This window comes from Melospiza georgiana, chromosome 24, assembly GCF_028018845.1.
Source record: "Melospiza georgiana isolate bMelGeo1 chromosome 24, bMelGeo1.pri, whole genome shotgun sequence".
Classification (NCBI taxonomy): domain Eukaryota; kingdom Metazoa; phylum Chordata; class Aves; order Passeriformes; family Passerellidae; genus Melospiza; species Melospiza georgiana.
The window spans coordinates 6,677,566-6,692,910 of NC_080453.1; the positions used below are offsets into that span (position 1 = coordinate 6,677,566).

A 15,345-nucleotide genomic window follows, 5' to 3' on the forward strand; every position below is an offset into this window, starting at 1 on the left:
TGTGGGACAGGGTGGCCGTGTCACGCAGAGCTTGTGCACTCACGGGGGACGTGAGGGAGGCATGGAGCAGGCAGCAGTGCTGGGAGCTGGGCCCTGGAGTCCTGCAGCAGCGCTTCAGCCATTAGACAGCATTGCCTCAATACAACAAGAATAAACAAAGCCACATTCGCCATTAATCACGAGTTATTGTTGTTGAGCCTCACCTGCTGCTGTTTGCCTGGTCTGATCTGCAGCTTGTTTGCCCATAAACATGCTGCAGGAGGGAGACAAGCTACCATTAAAGCCTGACAGCTTTGTTTCCTTGGCTTTTGGGGAACCAAAATTGTCTCTTGTCATCTGAGTAAACCAAAAGTCCCCCTCGATCTTCAGCTGCTGCTTCCCCGCTCCCGCAAGCAGCAGGTGATCGGAGCACCTGAGCCAGCCTGCAGACAAGAAGGAAGCATGAGAGAGGAGCGGGCCGGCAGCCCCGCGCCCGGCACCGACCCCCTGAGCCCCGGGCTGCTCCCACAGCCGCCTGCCAGGGCTCAGCCCGGCTCCGGGGCAGGGCAGAGACCCTGGGGCAGAGCAGAGACCCTTTGGCACAGGAGAGACCCTTGGGACAGAGCAGACACCCTTGAGGCATAACAGAGACCCCTGGGGCAGAGCAGAGACCCCTGGGGCAGAGCAGAGACCCCTGGGGCAGGGCAGAGACCCCTGGGGCACAGCAGAGACCCCTGGGGCACAGCAGAGACCCTTGGCACAGAGCAGAGACCCTGGGGCACAGGAGAGACTCTAGGGACAGAGCAGAGACCCTTGGGGCAGAGCAGAGACCCCTCGGGACACAGCAGAGACCCTTTGGCACAGGAGAGACCCTCGGGGCACAGGAGAGACCCTTTGGCACAGAGCAGAGACCCCTGGGGCACAGGAGAGACCCCTGGGGCAGAGCAGAGACCCTCGGAGCATAACAGAGACCCCTGGGGCACAGGAGAGACCCCTGGGGCACAGGAGAGACCCCTGGGGCAGAGCAGAGACCCTCGGGGCAGAGCAGAGACCCTTTGGCACAGAGCAGAGACCCTCGGGGCAGAGCAGAGACCCCTGGGGCAGAGCAGAGACCTTCAAGGTGCAGGAGAGACCCTTGGGGCACAGCAGACACACTTGGGGCAGAGCAGAGACCCTCGGGACACAGCAGAGACCCCTCAGGACACAGCAGAGACCCTTGGGGCACAGCAGAGACCCTCTGGCACAGAGCAGAGACCCCTGGGGCACAGGAGAGACTCTTGGGACACAGCAGAGACCCTTTGGTGCAGAGCAGAGACCCCCTCGGGACACAGCAGAGACCAGAATTGTCTCTTTTGTCATCTGAGTAAACCAAAAGTCCCTCTCGATCTTCAGCTGCTGCTTTCCTGCTCCCGCAAGCAGCAGGTGATTGGAGCAGAGCAGACACTTCAGAGCTCAGGAGAGACCCCTCGGGACACAGCAGAGACCCTCGGGGTATAGGAGTGACCCTCGGGGCATAGGAGAGACCATTGGGGCAGAGCAGAGACCCTCGGGGCACAGGAGAGACCCCTTGGGGCAGAGCAGAGACCCTCGGGGTATAGGAGAGACCATTGGGGCAGAGCAGAGACCCTTGGGGCACAGGAGAGACCCTTTGGCACAGGAGAGACCCTTTGGCACAGAGCAGAGACCCCTTGGGACACAGCAGAGACCCTTCAGGGCACAGCAGAGACCCCTTGGAGCAGAGCAGAGACCCTCGGGGCACAAGAAAGACCCCTTGGGGCAGAGACAGGGTCTGCACGGTGAGTTTGAGGCACTGAACAGCCCCAGTGTGAGCGTGGATTGCGGCGCCTCGGGCACAGCAAGGACCTGAGAGCCGCCCGTGTGGGATGGAAATTCTCATTGTGTCACTGCACACACATCCCTGCTATGGATCTGCCACAGGACACACCCAGTGTTTTTGGCATCACCTCTCCCTCAGGGACCCGGCTCTCCCTCCCTCGTCCCCCTGGCAGCAGCTTGGGCAGGGTCAGGTCCCACTCCTGCCCATGGAAACACAGAAACGCATCCCAGAGATGCTCGTGCACACCGTGACACACCAACACGCTGCAAAGGCTGATGAGGAAGGGTTGGATGCTGCTGCCCAAACAACCACAGCTCCAGCCCTGCCTGGTGAGCAGGATGGGGCACCCCTGGGCCACCCCAGCCCACCCCAGGAAGCTACAAATGGCACAAGTGGGAGTTTGGGTTGATTCAGCCAAAGAAAGGGCAAGAAGGAGACCTCAGACCTTTAAAAACTGCTCAGAGCACTCCTGGGGAATGCAAGGTCCTCTTTGTTATCTGTTCTTACTATTTATCAATTATTATTTATTGATGCTTGATTGCTTCACTCTGTCCTTCTCCTTTTCTTAAACTGCCTGGCTTTTCTGAGAGGGTTTTTCCCATGGAATTTTTTTTTAAATTCAGATTATTCCTGCTACTTCTAAAACAGCAAATTCAGGTGAGCTTGGCCGCAGATTTCAAAAACTGAAGCCCCTGTGACACATTTTGACCTGCCCTGGGGATGCTGCAGGTGGGCAGGACACAGGTAAGCACTGACACAGGTCAGAGCGGTCAGATCCGAAAGGGAAAACAGATTTTGGAATAAGGTTGTGCTGGCAGACCTCAAAGGGCTTCACACACTGCTGATCCTCAGTGCAGTGCAGGTACAGCACCAGCCACAAAGCCATTAACTCACTCCTGACTCAAGGCAGCTCCTGAAAATTGAGGCACAGGGCAAGTTAAATGATTTACCAGAGCTCAGGAACTTGGGCATGATGTGTGTGTGTGCAATTCCAGTCTGTGGCAATGCCTTTCTAAGCAATCCAGGTTCAGCTGATGCCCAAGTGTTGGGAAGTGCTGTGCTGCAGGCTGGTTACACACAGCCTCTGTTTTCCTAGCTCTGGATTTTCTGTAGGAAGCTGTGAAATCGAGCTGTTTGTCACTGCATCATCTTGGCTCCTGGAGCTGTGGAGATTTGGAGAAGGGCAGAGCGGCAGTAACAGCACACAGCAGAATCTTGCTGAGTGTGGGGAGGGAAATGATCCCCATTTCCTCTGTACACCTCACAGGGAGCATTTCCATCAGACTCAGCCTCTCACTGCAGCCCTGAACCTCACAGGGCAGGTGCCATTTGCAATCTCTTCTACTCCAGGTGTGTGTGAGCAGCACTGGAGAGACACAAACTCCCAGAGAGTCGCTTGGAGCAGGTACCCATGACTCCATCCTCCCTGTGAGCCTCAAGGTTTGTGATCTCCCATCAGAGGAGCCTTTTGTGTTCAGTCAGCTCTGGTTTGTCTTTAAAACACACCCTGGTGTAACTGTCAGATAATCACAGAATCACAGAAGTTCAAGGCTGGAAGAGACCTATAAGATCATCAAGTCCAGCCCATGTTCTAACTGTTCAACTAGATCATGGCAGCAAGTGCCACATCCAGTCTTTTTTTGAATTCTTCAAGGGATGATGACTCCACCACCTCACTGGGTAAATGATTCCAGTATCTGACCACTCTTTCTGTGAAATATTTCCTTCTTAATGAACCCCCACAACTTCATTTGCTGTGGCTCAAAAAACCCTGATGCAGAAAGAGATTTCAAACAAGCCCTGGTGTCCAAAACCACCAAAGGTTTCATCCCTTGGCTTCCCTGAGCTGCAGAACACCCTGCCTGCCTGGGGTTATCTCTTTGTATCTGGCACAGCCAGAATGAAATTGTGTTGTGACACAGGACAAGTCACCATCCCAGTCTGGGCTTGACTGTCTCCAGCAACAAATTGCAGATAATAATACAATAATGTCTACCTGGGAGGGATGTTATGGCACCCAATTAAAACTTTCCAAGCAATCTCTGGTGGGAGATTTCTCCAGGGGAGAAGTCCTTGGGTGTTGAATGCACCAGGAGGAGCTGGTCCAGCCCCTGAGCACGGGATGTGATGATGCCCCTTGGAGCAGACAGGTGTTGGGATCCATAAAATTAGAGGGTTTTGAGAAAGTAACAACAGGTAATGGAAAGGCAGTTCCATGGAGAACAGGAGTCCCACACCTCCAGCGATGCTGCAGCCCACGGGATGGGATGTCACAGCTTTGAATCCCTGAGGGGTTTTCAGGAGGCAGCCGGGAGAAAGATAAAACCGCGGCTGAGTGGATTGCTCAGCTGTGAATCCAGAGAATGGAATAAGGAGCCTCATTCCTTCAAAGTGTCCCAACAGAAAGCACAAAATTTCTGCCGCTTCTGGCTTGCAGATCCTTTAGCTTTTAAGTTTAAGAGGTTAAAAAAAAAAGGAGCAAAACAAACCCATTCTTCAAATGCTTTTACCTAGAAAACCTTGGAGAATTTCCTGCTTTTGCCCAGTGAAATCCAGCACGAGCCGATCCTCCTCCTCTTCCTCATCCTCCCTCTCCCGCACGCTCCGGGCTGAGGATGCTCCATCCCTCAGCTCCTGCATTCCTTCTCCTTCCTCATATTTGTTCACCAAAGTCTGTGGGTGAAATTACCATTGTGATTCCTGGAAATGGGCACTTTGAAATGTAAATATTCGGTGAAAAAGGTGCAGCTGCAGCCCGGCTAAGTCTTCGGTGCGGGGAGCTCCTGGAGCCGGTGTCCGTGCCCAGGGCTGGCAGCAAAACATCGATTTTTGGGTTTAAGGGAAAAGAAACTTTGCCTACAAAAAGAGAAAAATACGAAGTACAGACTCGTTTCCATAGGAGAAATGCGCTGCTCGCTTGCAAAATTATCTGTAAGCAGGAAAAATTGTGGTACTTGGGAATTGAGTTGCTTATCGTGGTGTTGTTATTTGTTCTGTTCCATTTCCAGCTGGAGCTCGGGGTGCTGTAAGGGGAAAAACAGGTCCGGAGGGAACATGCAAATCGCTGCCCGTCTTACAAGTCTGTTTTCTTCTCTCTCCAGATCCACTGCAGGTAAATTCTCTTCCTCGGTCGGGCGGAATCCCTGAATATCGGAGCTTTTACTGCGACATCCCTTTAAAAGTGGGAGTGTGCTGCTGTGGAGGTTGCATTTTAAAGAGGTAGCAGTGAATCGCCTTAGGAGACAACCTGGGACAAAGCAATCGCTCATCTTCAGGCACAGCAGCTCTGTCTGCAGCCCCCGCCAAAGCCCCTGAGCCCCCCGTCCCTCTCCAGAGAGGGCTGTGATGTAAATTACAACATGGAGATACATATATTTAAAAATATCGGGATGTGGGTGCGAGCCAGGGAAAGCTGCTCCTGCCATCCCTCTAAAAGCCCTTTTTTCAGGGAGGAGGTGCTGCAGAGTTCAGCTGCACCAATTTCCCGGTGTTTCAGCAGAGAGGTATTTATGGATGGTCCAGGGAAGGAGGTCAGAGCCATCAGCTGTATTTCAAACGCGCACTCTGTAATTATCCTCTCTTCCCAGAGGGGATTATACAGGTATTCTCTTTATCTCCAATGCACAACCTGAACCAAGTCCCCCTGTCAAAGAGCCTCTCTAGGAACCGCCAGCACCGGCCTTTTCAAATGGAAGGATGGAAAGAATCTTGGTTTTATCTGTGGGTTTTCGAGATCGCTGAGCTCTGATAGGAAAATTAATCTCGGACCCTCAGAGGAGAGCAGGGATACAGCCTCAATCTATTCCCATGAGAAAGCTGATCAGGAGAGGTCCCATGCCTATGCAAAACTCCCATATTTAACATTTAGTTTCCCATGCAAATCCATTCATCAGGTTGGGAAGGAAATATGAAGTTGCCATGTGATATTAATTCCATTTTTCATTCTGCACCTCTGTTTGACCCAGTGAAGTCCCAGCCATGTGTCACTGCAGGTGTCTTCAGAGGAGCTTTGGGATGAATTGACAGAGCAGGAAGGTTCAGACTCCCCCAAATCCATGGGTACAATGGCTTGGTCAAGAATGGTCCCTGCTGAATACATCATGCTTTGATAAGAATGGCCAGCTGATATAATATTAAAATTTACTCAGCCCCCTGTGCTCCTGCAGGACTTGGGAAGGGGACTAGAAAGTGCTTTGCAATTGATAATTCAGCCAATGCATTTTCTGCTTCACCATTTAGGAATGACTCGACCTCAAATATGCTGCTGTTCAGTTTGTCAGTTTTTTGGGAACTGCTCACAATTAATTTGTGGTGAGTTCCCACATGTTTCCTTTCCATGCTTCATTTCATGGAGTGGATTTTGCTGTCTGGGGAACCCTGATGTAACAGTCTGAGCAGTAACTGCAGAAACACTTCACTGGAAGGCACCAAACATCAATGATTAAAATGTCCCCCTAAATAGTAAAACTCAGGTGTCTGAACCTTTAAAGGGAATGAATGAAAACTATTTGGGTTCTGCTTTTGAGTGACAAAGTGTTTGGAGATATTTCCTGCACTGTTGGTTGGAAGCCACCCCGATGCAGCAACTTCATTGAGAAGTCAGTTTAATCTGGTAATTCACATTATTTCCATCCCCCTTGATTCTAAATTCCTTTTTCTGAATCTGCAGCTATGCCTTTCCATACCTACAACTAGAAAATTAACCGTTTCAATTTCAGCTCAATTACTGAATAATTATTTAAAATTCAGTTCAAATTCTGCCGGTATAGAATTCGTGTTTCACAGCGCAAACCGGGCAGGTTTAGAAACGGGAGGCTGGAGAGCCAGAGGATTTAATCCAGAGGAATTGAAAAGCCACACTGCTGACACCAAGGGAAGTTCCCCATCCAATGTCACCCCTGGCTGTGCTGCAATGAGTGATCCCAGCCCCACACACCCCATAACTCAGCCTGCAGCATCAACCACCCCAAATTCACTCCTTTAGCAGCACAAACACTTCGGCACCCAGTCTATGAGATCTTTATGTGTTTAAACACATAATCCATTTCACAACAACATGCAGGGGAGCTTTTCCCTGTATTCCCTGTAGGTGCACCTGAATTTGTGTGGTTGGGATCTCCATAATCTAAAAGGGAAGAACAAAGCTGTGGCATTGCGGCGAGCGGCGGCCGATCCTGTGGAAGCCACTGCCACGTTCCTGTCAGTTTGTTAAATCTATTCAGGTTGTTGAAGGGCAAAAGACCATCCAGCAAAGATTAGACATGAATAATAATAGAAAAACTTCTTCCTTTTGTACTGAGCTCGCTGCCAGCCCGCCGTGCTGGCGGGGTTTCAGTCTGGGTTTGACCACAGCAACGTGAATCTCTCGGTTCAGCGGCTCCTCGGAGCTGCTCACCCACTGTCACAGCAAAAAAGGCTTTTCCTTTTCCTTGCTCAGGTGCCCTGGGTTGCTGACACCAGCGTATTGCTGAGACAAACCCTCTGATGATGGTTTTTCGATGGCCACCCCATCTCTTGCTAACTGGGGTATTATGCTGGAAACCTCCCGGAGCGCCCTCGGTCAGATCCTCTGCTCGCACCTCTCCAGGCCTGGGATGGTGGCTCTGCTTTCTCCCACACATGTGGCCACTCTGGGGCTCCCAGGGAGCCCTGGGGACACCACCTGGGACCTGTCTGACCAGTCCGGAGGGAGCAGGGCCTGACCCAGTCCCTCTCTCGCTGGCGCCTCGGCACTCTGGTGACTGATGCCAGATAAATGCCTGAGATAGAGGGTGGGGAGACTCAGCCCAGCTGGAATCCCAAGCACGCACCACAGACACCGAGATGGATTTTTAAGCCACGAAGGTGAACCTGCTTCCAGCTCCCCTTGTCCTGCTCCAAGGCCCAAGCTCCTGCCATGCTGTGTTTTGGGGTTGTTTAATTGCAATGGGCACCTTGGGCTCCTTTCTAGCAATTCCCTCTCACTCCCATTCTCTGCCCTTTCCCCCCAAACCACAACCAAAGGGAAGGAAGAGCTGGGTTGGGGACAGGCCAGGGAGATGAGAGCTGAGCACGCAGAAGCATCACATCCAGATTTGTTAATTAGTTCCTCAATTAAGAATTAAAATAAACAAACAAATGGAAGGACAGCAAGAGTGAGTAATTCCCTGGATCACACAGGAAAGGGTGGGATGGTTTAGTGGTTAGAGCGCTAGTCTAGGACTTCAGAGAACCTCATTTAGGCTTCAAATAATTAAGAGAGATTGCAAACATTTTTTTTCTGAGATCATCTATCTTGGAATATTATTAAACCGGGAGGAATAATCTGTGTTTGCCTCTGCTCTGCTGCAGGTTTAGTGTGACCCCGGTCGGGAGTGACATTTATGGGTCCCTATGGGTCTTGCCTGTGTCTGTGCTGCCCTGGGTGTGTGTCCTGATGGACCCCAGTGAGGCAGGGACCTGTGCTGTCACACAAATGAAGATCTTGGCACCACTTCCTTTGCAGGGACAAACAGCACAGGTGTCACCTGGCCAAGGCTGTCCTGCTGCCACTCCACCTGTGGATGAAGAGGCCCCTGTGGGAGCCAGGGTAGTGATGTGACAGCAGCCACCAAACTGCAAAAACACCTAACAGCCCCCAAAAAATGAAGGGAAAGGTGCTCCAGAGCAAGCCCAACACATCTGTGGTGCTCTCTCAGAGCTGTCCATGGAGAAGCCTCACCTGAGGTTCTCCCAGAGCAGAGGTGCTGCTGCTTTGGCTCAAGCCACACGCCAAAAAAAACAACCAAGCTGGCTTTCCTGAACCTACCCTTTAAGAGTTGCTCTTTATTTCAAACAAAGAAAAAAATTCATTTAGAAACATCTAATTAAGCAGTAAGTCATGACAAGGTACATGAAACTTGGAGATAACACATGCCTGGGAGGCACCGGGGAGGTTGAGACAAAGCCCAGCGCCTTCACCAGTACCCGCGTGTGTTATCTCACATGAACACACACCTGGGCTTATCCTGGTGCAATTATAGGACATTAAAAATATAATTTTAATGGAGGAATGGTGATCTGGATGCAGTTCAGAGCGAAAACTTTCTTTCAAGTTCCTCTGTTTGATTCGTAGGTGTTCCTGCCGCGCACGGCGAGCGCGCGAGGGAGAAGCGGCAGGCTCGGGAGGTGTGACTGCGTTTTGAGGAGCTCTGCTCTATCTCCCGGTGTGTGCGAGGGCTTGTCCAAACTTTAAAGCATTCATGAGCAGCACTAAGGCAGCAAAACTTCCAGTCAAGACCCGGCTTGTCCCGGGTGAGCCCCTTTTCCTACTCAGGCAAACTGCTGCAGCAATGAGGCTGCAGGGAGCTGGGAGGGCTCCCCTGTGAGCCCAGCACCCTGCAGCTGACTGGGAGCCAAGTACCTCCACCCATGGCCCTGGACAGTCCTGTAAAAGCTGTGCCTTCACAGCCCCAGGTGTTTTACAGCATGACCTCATTTATTACCTTGCTCGTCACAGGAAATGATGTTTATCTAATCTACCATTCTTTCAGGGTTTTTTGGTTTGTTTTTTTTTCCCTCTGCCACATCTGGCTTCTTACATTTCTCACAGCTCGATTCCTCCTTGCACCAAAACAAAGGAGAAATGGCACTGCTGCCATCAGGCCAGTGCCCCAATCCCACCAGCCTGAGAAGAAGCCGAGAAGGTTCAAAACCTGGAGCTCGCGTGCGGTGGCGAGTGGATCTGAGGATCTCGGCCTTAATCTCCCTCCTCTGCTGCATTCCTTAGCAGTGACAGCTACTTCTTGCAATATTCCTGACTGTGGGCTCTGAGGCACAGCTTTCCATCTGCCTGTCCAGTATCCAGCCAAACAGGTCCACATTCCTGAGCAGAAACGCTCGCACTGCCCCTCGGAGCGGCTGGATGGAAACTGGAACAAGTCACAGACATCAGGGAGGGCGGCAGGAGCAGATCCACGGAAATGAGGGACAGTGGCAGCACCAGATCCACAGAAACGAGGGACAGTGGCAGCACCAGAGCCACAAACACAAGGCACAGTGGCAGCACCAGAGCCATAAACACAAGGCACAGTGGCAGGAGCAGGTCTCACTGCCCCAGCACGGAGCTGTGCGTGCCTGGGTGCCAGTGTGAGCCCACGCTGGTCACACCCTGCTCTGCCTCTACTCCAGGTTGTAAAATGCCACAGCCAAAACTCGTGCCCTCGAGCGGGTGCACCAGCCCCTGTGGCTCACCCTGCTCCTGCTGCCACAGGGCCCCAGATCTCCCCTGCCCACCTCCAGCAGGAGCCAGGGCTGCTCCCACACCCCAGGTGCCAGCGAAAGAGATTTGTATTTTTCTTTGCAATAAAAAGGCTCTCCCAGAAGCTTTCTGCTGATCCCAAAAGGATGTGAAAGCAATAAAACCCCTCCTTATTTTACAACCAAGCCGCGGGATTTTTTTGCTACTGAGCACGACGACCTAAATGCTTGATTTCATAACCAGAAGGTCGCACCCTGCACCAGGAGCTCGGGACTTGCTGAGTCCCCAATTTTATGTCTGGGGGGGTCTCACAGCCAGACCTTGATAGCTGATCTGGGCAACTAAACATCAGGGCAGCAGGTGAGTGGAGCAGAAAATTCCTGAGCTGCTGTATACAAAGCAGATAGAGCCCCAACTGAACGTTTTCAGAGCTAATTTTAATGTTTCCCAGTCTAATATTTCCTGGTCTTATATAAATTCTTGGAAGGAAAAGTAATAGTAATAATAATAATAATAATAATAATAATAATAATAATAATAATAATAATAATAATAATAGTAATAATAATAACTCGACCACAAAAAAACAACAACAAAAGAAAGGCAAATAAAACAATTTCTGAAATACTGCTGGGAAAAAAGGGAGAATGAACAAATGGGGGTACAAGATATTCATAAATGCTCTGCTGCCCTATCCAAGATTTTCTCCATTTGATTGCCAAACGAAATCTATCACCCCATTTGTCACGACAGCACGGGGGAAAAGCTCATCCTCCGTTTTTCAGAATTATCACATCTCTCCGTGCTCCAAGCGAAATCCCAGCTCACCCACCGCGCCCCACATTCAAACCGGACCCTTCACCGGGGATCTCTCGGTGCCTTTCACCGCCCTGAGCGCCTCCAGCCCCGGGGATCACCACGGCGATAACGAACCAGAGCCAGACCCGAGGGCAGCGGTGGAAATGGGTATTTGAGCTCCTGTTTCCAGCCGGGATCTGCCTCCCTGGGCTGCCCCCGAAGGGATGCGGGATGCGGATCCCGGGATGGGGGTCCCGGGATGGGGGTCCCGGGATGGTCCCCGAGCCCTTTCTGGGGTGAATCCCCGCTTTTCCTCTCCACTTGTTTCATTCGGAATTACCTGCAGCCAAGGGATCGGGGAAAACACTCGGAGGGGGGAAAAGTGGCAAAGCACCGCGTCTCCGAGATGCCCACAAAATCCTTGGAATTATATTAACGGCGGGAAGTTTATTTGAGAAGGAAAAGGAGAGAAAACACACGCGGACAGGGATGCAGCATCTTCCCCGTCCGGGCGAGGGGACATCGGCAGTGACCCCCCTGCCACAGGGATGTCCCCAAAAAGCGGGATGCGGGAGGGGACAGGCTGCGGGGACAGCGGGGGCTGCGGGCTCGTCCCTCCCGTTCCGGGCTCCGTCCGACCGGGCACTAAACGCGACTCCGAGGATGGGAGTTAAAAGGGAGGTTTGGGGATTTAGGGCAGGTGATTAATATTTTGTTGAAGCAGGACAATGGTATCTGGTAACTAATTGGGCGACATAAATCTGTTTCCACGCGCAAAGATTCCTATCAGGTTTCTGTGCGACGGCCATTCCGTCTGGAATTCCGGGGTTAATCGGTGTTTGGGGTCTCGGTGCGATTTAGGACAAAACTGCGCTTTTTGGGTTTAACCTCGCTCCCTTCAGAGAGGGGATTCTCGAACCCTGCTGCCCGGCCGCTCCCTGCGGCTCTTTCTGCCCGGGACCCGCCGGGAGCTGCCTCAGATGGATTTAATTTAATTTAATTTTATTTTTCCTGGGGTGTCATTCACCCTCAGGGGGCCCGGGCTCGGCTCTGGCCCCGCTGGGGCTCCAGAACACAGCTCAAAGCTGACAGAGCCGCGTTTTATACATTCTAAAAAAATTAAATAAAGCCGAATGTAAAGGAATTTATTCCCCGGGCCGCGTGGAGGGCAGAAGGGTTTGATCCGGGATCCCCGGCTGCAGCTTCCATAATTTTTCCGATTTCTTTAGAGCTGGACTCGCCCTTTTGGGAGCTTCCAGGGGCAGGGGAAGAGGAGCACTCCGGACCTCGTTCTCCCGATCCCTGATAGCGTGGAGGGTGATGGAGCAGTGCCGGGACAGAGCCCCGGTGGCTCCGTGCCGCCGCTTCCGCTGGGGCTGCCCAGCTCCCCACCACAATCACGCTCTTGGCTTTGGATTTATCCGTTTCTCCAGCAAACTCGGAGCTTCGCGCTCCAAACACAGGAATAATAATAGGAAAAATTAAAATAATAATAAAGAGGGCCAAAACAGGGAGGGGAAATATGTATTAATATTTTTAAAAAAATTAAAATACCCAAACAAGAACGGGCGTGGAAGAATAAGTGTCCGTGAGCACAGGGGCTGCGGTTGAGATTTTTGCACCGTTCCTGCCTTCAGCCAGAGATATTTTAATTTTATTTTTCCTTTCTTCTTTTTTTTTTTTTTTTTTTTTTTTTTTTTTTTTTTTTTTTTAAATTTTTCTTTCCAAGACTAGAGAACTAGAGAATCTTAAAGGGCAAAAAACCAGGCACTAAACAACGACAAATCCGCCTGATAGGAGATAAAAAATTCTAAGTAATGGCGCTTTTGGAAAAAGGAGGGGAAATACCTCACTGAACCATTATAACTCCAACCGAACTTCCAGACAAACATTCCCACCCCGGGATATTTCCCGAGCGTTCCGAGGCGCTCCTGCCCTGCCCAAGCCACCGAGGTAAGGTCGGTGCCGGCTCAGCTTCTTGCGACCATTCCTCCCTCCCGAATGTTTAATGAAACGCCTCTCCAGCGTTCTGATTAAAGCGCAATTAATGCGGGTCATTAATGTCCCGCTGGCAGCCGCGCGTTCCTAGAACAGCTTTTTCTAGGGAAAGGGGATTCCGCTCCCCCCGGAACGACCGACGGCAGCTGGGGAGGAACCGCACGATCGGGAGGATTTTCATGCATTTACCGGGGATCGGACGAGCACCGGGGCTGCGAGGCTGCAGCACCCACCAGCCCACGTTACCGAGCCGTCCCGGAGGCTGCGGTTCCGTTCTGGTTAAACGCATCTTTCCCATGCACATTTTTTTGTAAAAAATCGCGGGGAGAAGACAAGAGCAGTGCTGGATATTCCATAGCAGGGATCGCCCCGAGCCCCGCGCCGGACGCTCCTCTCATCGCTCTCGCAACGGCCCGGCGGAAAATTTAGCGCAGAAATATTTTGGGGAGTTGGGCTGTTTACCCACCGGTTCCTTGGGATGTGGGGGACAGATCAGGGCGCGGGGCAGAACCGGACGCGGGAGATCTCGGGGGTCGAGCGGGATGTCTGCCCGCAGCCCCGATGCCCGCTCCGGTCCCGGTGGGGAAGGCTGCTCCTCCCCTCCGGTCCCGGAGCGAAGCCCCGGTTCGGGAGCGGCTCACGGGGGTCTCCGCAGACCCAGGTTTTGCCGAGGTGGGGATGCGGGACAGGCAGCACCGGCCCCAAAGCCGAGCCACTTCTCGCCTCCGTTAAACGCGTCCTTCCCTCGGTACCAGTCCCACCGAATGGTGCGAAGGGTCCGCGGCCCGCGCTGCCTCCGCCGCCGCCAGGCACGGGGCTCCGACCGGGAAACGGCGGGACCGGGAGCACCGGGAGCTGCCGCTGAGCACCACCGGGGCATCCCCGCGCTTTCCATGCAAACCGTACGCGGCCGCCGGCGGGCTGGGCCCCGGGGCTCACGGACAGCAGCGTCCGCCCGTCCGGGCCCTCCGGTACCGGGAGGGAGCGGCGGCCGCGGCACCGCCCGAGGGAGAGCAGCGGGCCGGGGGGCGGGTGGGAGCGCTGGCCCGCCGGGACCCGCCGCTTTCGTTTTAGTCTCGCCGGGGACAGCAGCGAGCCCGTCCCGACGGGCGGGGGGACCCGACGCTGGGGAGCCCCGAGGGCAGGAGCGGGGCCCGGTCCGGTGCCGCTTTCCGCTGAGCCGCCGCGCTCTTCTTACCTTTCTTGATCACGGACTGATCGAGCAGGTTCATGCCGCCGTCGTCCACGGCCTGAAAGCACCGAGGGAAGGAAGAGCCGTCAGCCGGCTCCGGGCACCCGTGGGTACGGCCCGAGCCCCCCGCTGCCCCCGGCCAGAGGGAATTCTGAGGGCACGAACGAGCCACAGCAATGGGAATCCCCGGCCCGGTGTTTGTGCTTGCCCGGGGGTACGAACGCCGTGGGGCCCGACTTGTCCCGGCCTGGAATCCCCGGTGGCACAGGCAGAGGGAGATCTGGCCCCGTCCCCGGGCAACCAACCCACCCCGGGCACCCTCCCGGTGCTCCCGCCGTCCCCCCGTACCTGGATGTCCTCGAGGCCGTGGTGGCCGAGGCCGTGGAGGCCCAGCGGGCCGTCGGCGAGGCCGTGGCCGCCGTCGGGCAGCCCGTGGAGCAGGCGGGGCACGGCGGGGTACTCGCGGCGAGGGTCGAGCCCCAGGGCGCGGTGCGTCTGCGAGAGCAGCCCCGGCTCGTCCTGCCGGCCACGCTGGGGGGGCCAGGCCGGCTGCTGGTGCTGGTGCAGGGGGCTGAGCGCCGCGTACGGGTCCGCCAGGTGAGGGTAAGCGGGCTCCTGGCCCTGCGGGTACGGCAGCGGCGGCTGCGGGTACGGCGGGGGGAAGTAGGGCGGCTGGAAGTCGGCGGCGGGCGTGTGGCAGAGCGGCGGCGCCGAGCCATAGGGCGCCTGGTTGAGCGAGGGCAGCTGCGGCAGGCGGGCCCCGGCCGGCGCCCCGGGCAGCCCCTCGGCTCGGTCCTGCGGCGGCGAAAAGAGCGGCGGTGAGGCGGGCACGGACCCCCGGCCCCATTCTCCCACCCCCCGTCCCGTCCCGTGTCGCCCCACGCGTGCCCGTCCCGCACTCACCATGCCCGGGTAGCTGTGCACAAGCATCGGTGCGGGCCCGCGGCAAGCCCCGGGCGGGCCGGGCCCCGGGGGTGCCCCCGTCTCCGCCCCTCTATCCCGCCGGAGCGGCGTCTCCCATCGCCCGCCCGCTCCTCTGCGCCGGCCCCGACTCCATGCACGCCAGTTATAGCGGCGGGGGCGCGCCCGCCGCCCCGGGAGCGCGCGTCAGAGCGCGGGGACGGGGACGCGCCGCCCGCTCCCGCGGGGCCCCGACGGCTCCCGACAGCGGGCGCGGCGGGACGGCGGCGGGAGGCGGCCGGGGCGGGGGGCGAGGGGCACCCGCCGCCCCCCGGGAGCGTGGCTGGTGCTACCCCAGCGCCGCCGGGCGGCCCCGGTCCCCTGTCCCCGGTACAGCACACCCTCCCCGCGGTGCCACCCCGG

The 15,345-nt window shown here is 55.0% G+C and overlaps 1 protein-coding gene across 1 annotated transcript in view; it reads right to left on the reverse strand.

The window, feature by feature from the left end:
- The window catches only part of TFAP2E (transcription factor AP-2 epsilon), a 23,368-nt gene extending 8,416 nt beyond the window's left edge, over positions 1-14,952 (reverse strand). The window contains 4 exon segments of the mRNA XM_058040388.1: positions 9-422; positions 14,029-14,080; positions 14,371-14,817; positions 14,926-14,952. Coding sequence (XP_057896371.1) covers positions 9-422; positions 14,029-14,080; positions 14,371-14,817; positions 14,926-14,952 — 940 coding nt within the window.
- Between the last annotated feature and the right edge of the window lie 393 nt (positions 14,953-15,345).